This window comes from Morus notabilis, unplaced genomic scaffold (genome assembly GCF_000414095.1).
Source record: "Morus notabilis unplaced genomic scaffold, ASM41409v2 C11425787, whole genome shotgun sequence".
Lineage (NCBI taxonomy): Eukaryota > Viridiplantae > Streptophyta > Magnoliopsida > Rosales > Moraceae > Morus > Morus notabilis.
In genome coordinates, this window is record NW_010387206.1 from 1 (window position 1) to 1,592 (window position 1,592).

General features: G+C 36.3%; 1 protein-coding gene across 1 annotated transcript; it reads right to left on the reverse strand.

Annotated features, from left to right (window-relative positions):
* Positions 1-75: 75 nt before the first annotated feature.
* LOC112095201 (probable acyl-activating enzyme 17, peroxisomal) lies at positions 76-1,587 on the reverse strand (the record flags this gene model as incomplete). Its single annotated transcript, XM_024176883.1, has 3 exons — positions 76-280; positions 1,089-1,357; positions 1,456-1,587. Coding segments are annotated over 3 exons (606 nt in total), but the record flags the coding sequence as incomplete, so codon positions are not given.
* Between the last annotated feature and the right edge of the window lie 5 nt (positions 1,588-1,592).

The window sequence follows — 1,592 nt, forward strand, 5'->3', positions numbered from 1 at the left end:
TTTAAGATAAACCCAAAAAAAAAAAAAAAAAAAAAAAAGATCAACATTTAGAGCTTCCATAGAAACTGTAACCACCTGCGTAAATATGGCTTTAGCTTTTGATATTTTGAGTCTTGTTGATATTTCACCAGCAGCAAAACTATCAGCTATAGATACAACAACATAGCCTGCAAGAACAATAGCTAGGTAGATAACGACCGAATGGACATGCATTGGCATATCAATTGCAATTGCAGATCCTCTCTCCAAACCCAGTTCTTTAAGCGCATGAGCTACTAACCTTCAACGTGTAACCAAGTGAACTTCAGTTACTTCATATTATAAATACAAACGGTTGAAAATATTCTTTTCCTGAATATTCTAAAGGAATATCAGAACGTTGTTTGTTAATAGCATATTCGTTTTAGATATAACAAACCAAAATCTCAAAAACACATGCTATTATGTTACTTATTCAATGGCTTGGAACACATACTAGCATGACTAGCCTCACAATACCATGAAAAACAAAGATGGTACGCCTCAGAGAGCCTAATTGTGCATCCTACAAATGCCATTGCCCCAATTTTGTTAATATCACATATCTTTCAAGCTCATATAGGACTCATGATAAGGATGGTATTGTCTAAATCTGGCCGTACTATAGAATCCTTCACTGTGATATTATTCACGACCCACCAACAGTAATAGAAGCTAGCTAGCAGGACAAGGAATTCTAGTAAAATATTGATGATGTGTGGACATACTTGGTTGCAAACTAAACTAAGTTTTAAGAGACATAAATTATTAGTTATCCAGACATAGTCTAAGCACCATATGTTATGGGAATCCAGAGCTACAATATGCACTGAAAGTCATGATAAAAAATCAACAATCTAGGGGGCACCAACTAATAATGTGTAATGGCTTTAAGTTTCCAGGAGATTACATCAAAATTTAAAGCAACTATTACGTCTTTTGGAGAATTCCTGATTTTGAAGATTTTTTGTTCCCAAATACATAGTAAACAGGACAATGGACAAATAATCTTACAAAAACATGAGAATGAGTCTGACGAAACAAAGATTAAAGGATATGTGGTATCATACCAAACTTCTGAACGCAATTCCTCAAGTGTCATTGTGTTCACAGGCAGATCATCCTTTCCTTCATCACGCCATACTATCGATGCATCATCCAAACTCCTCTTAGAGTTAACACTCAAACAATTCATTGCTGGATTCACATATGCTCCAGGAAGCCATTGACCACCCGGATGTGAAACCTGCCCTCCTCCTGGCACATTCTCATGGAAAATACATTCTGGAGGATTCGAAAAAGATACATTCATCTCATTGAATATTGTTCTCCAGTAGACCTGACAAATGAGGCACAAAAACAGAAGATGATAAGTCTCGGCAAATTAGGCGAAATTCTGAATCAAAAACCAGTCATACAACATTTATGTTACCTCACCTCAGGGTTTGTGACAGAAAATTCCTGGAAATCAGAAAAATTTGAAATGGGATCCTTATACCTTGAACCCAGAAACTCTTTTCCCCGCCTCTCTAATAGCTTGCCAACATTTGTTAAGATTGCAGCCTCCCTATTCA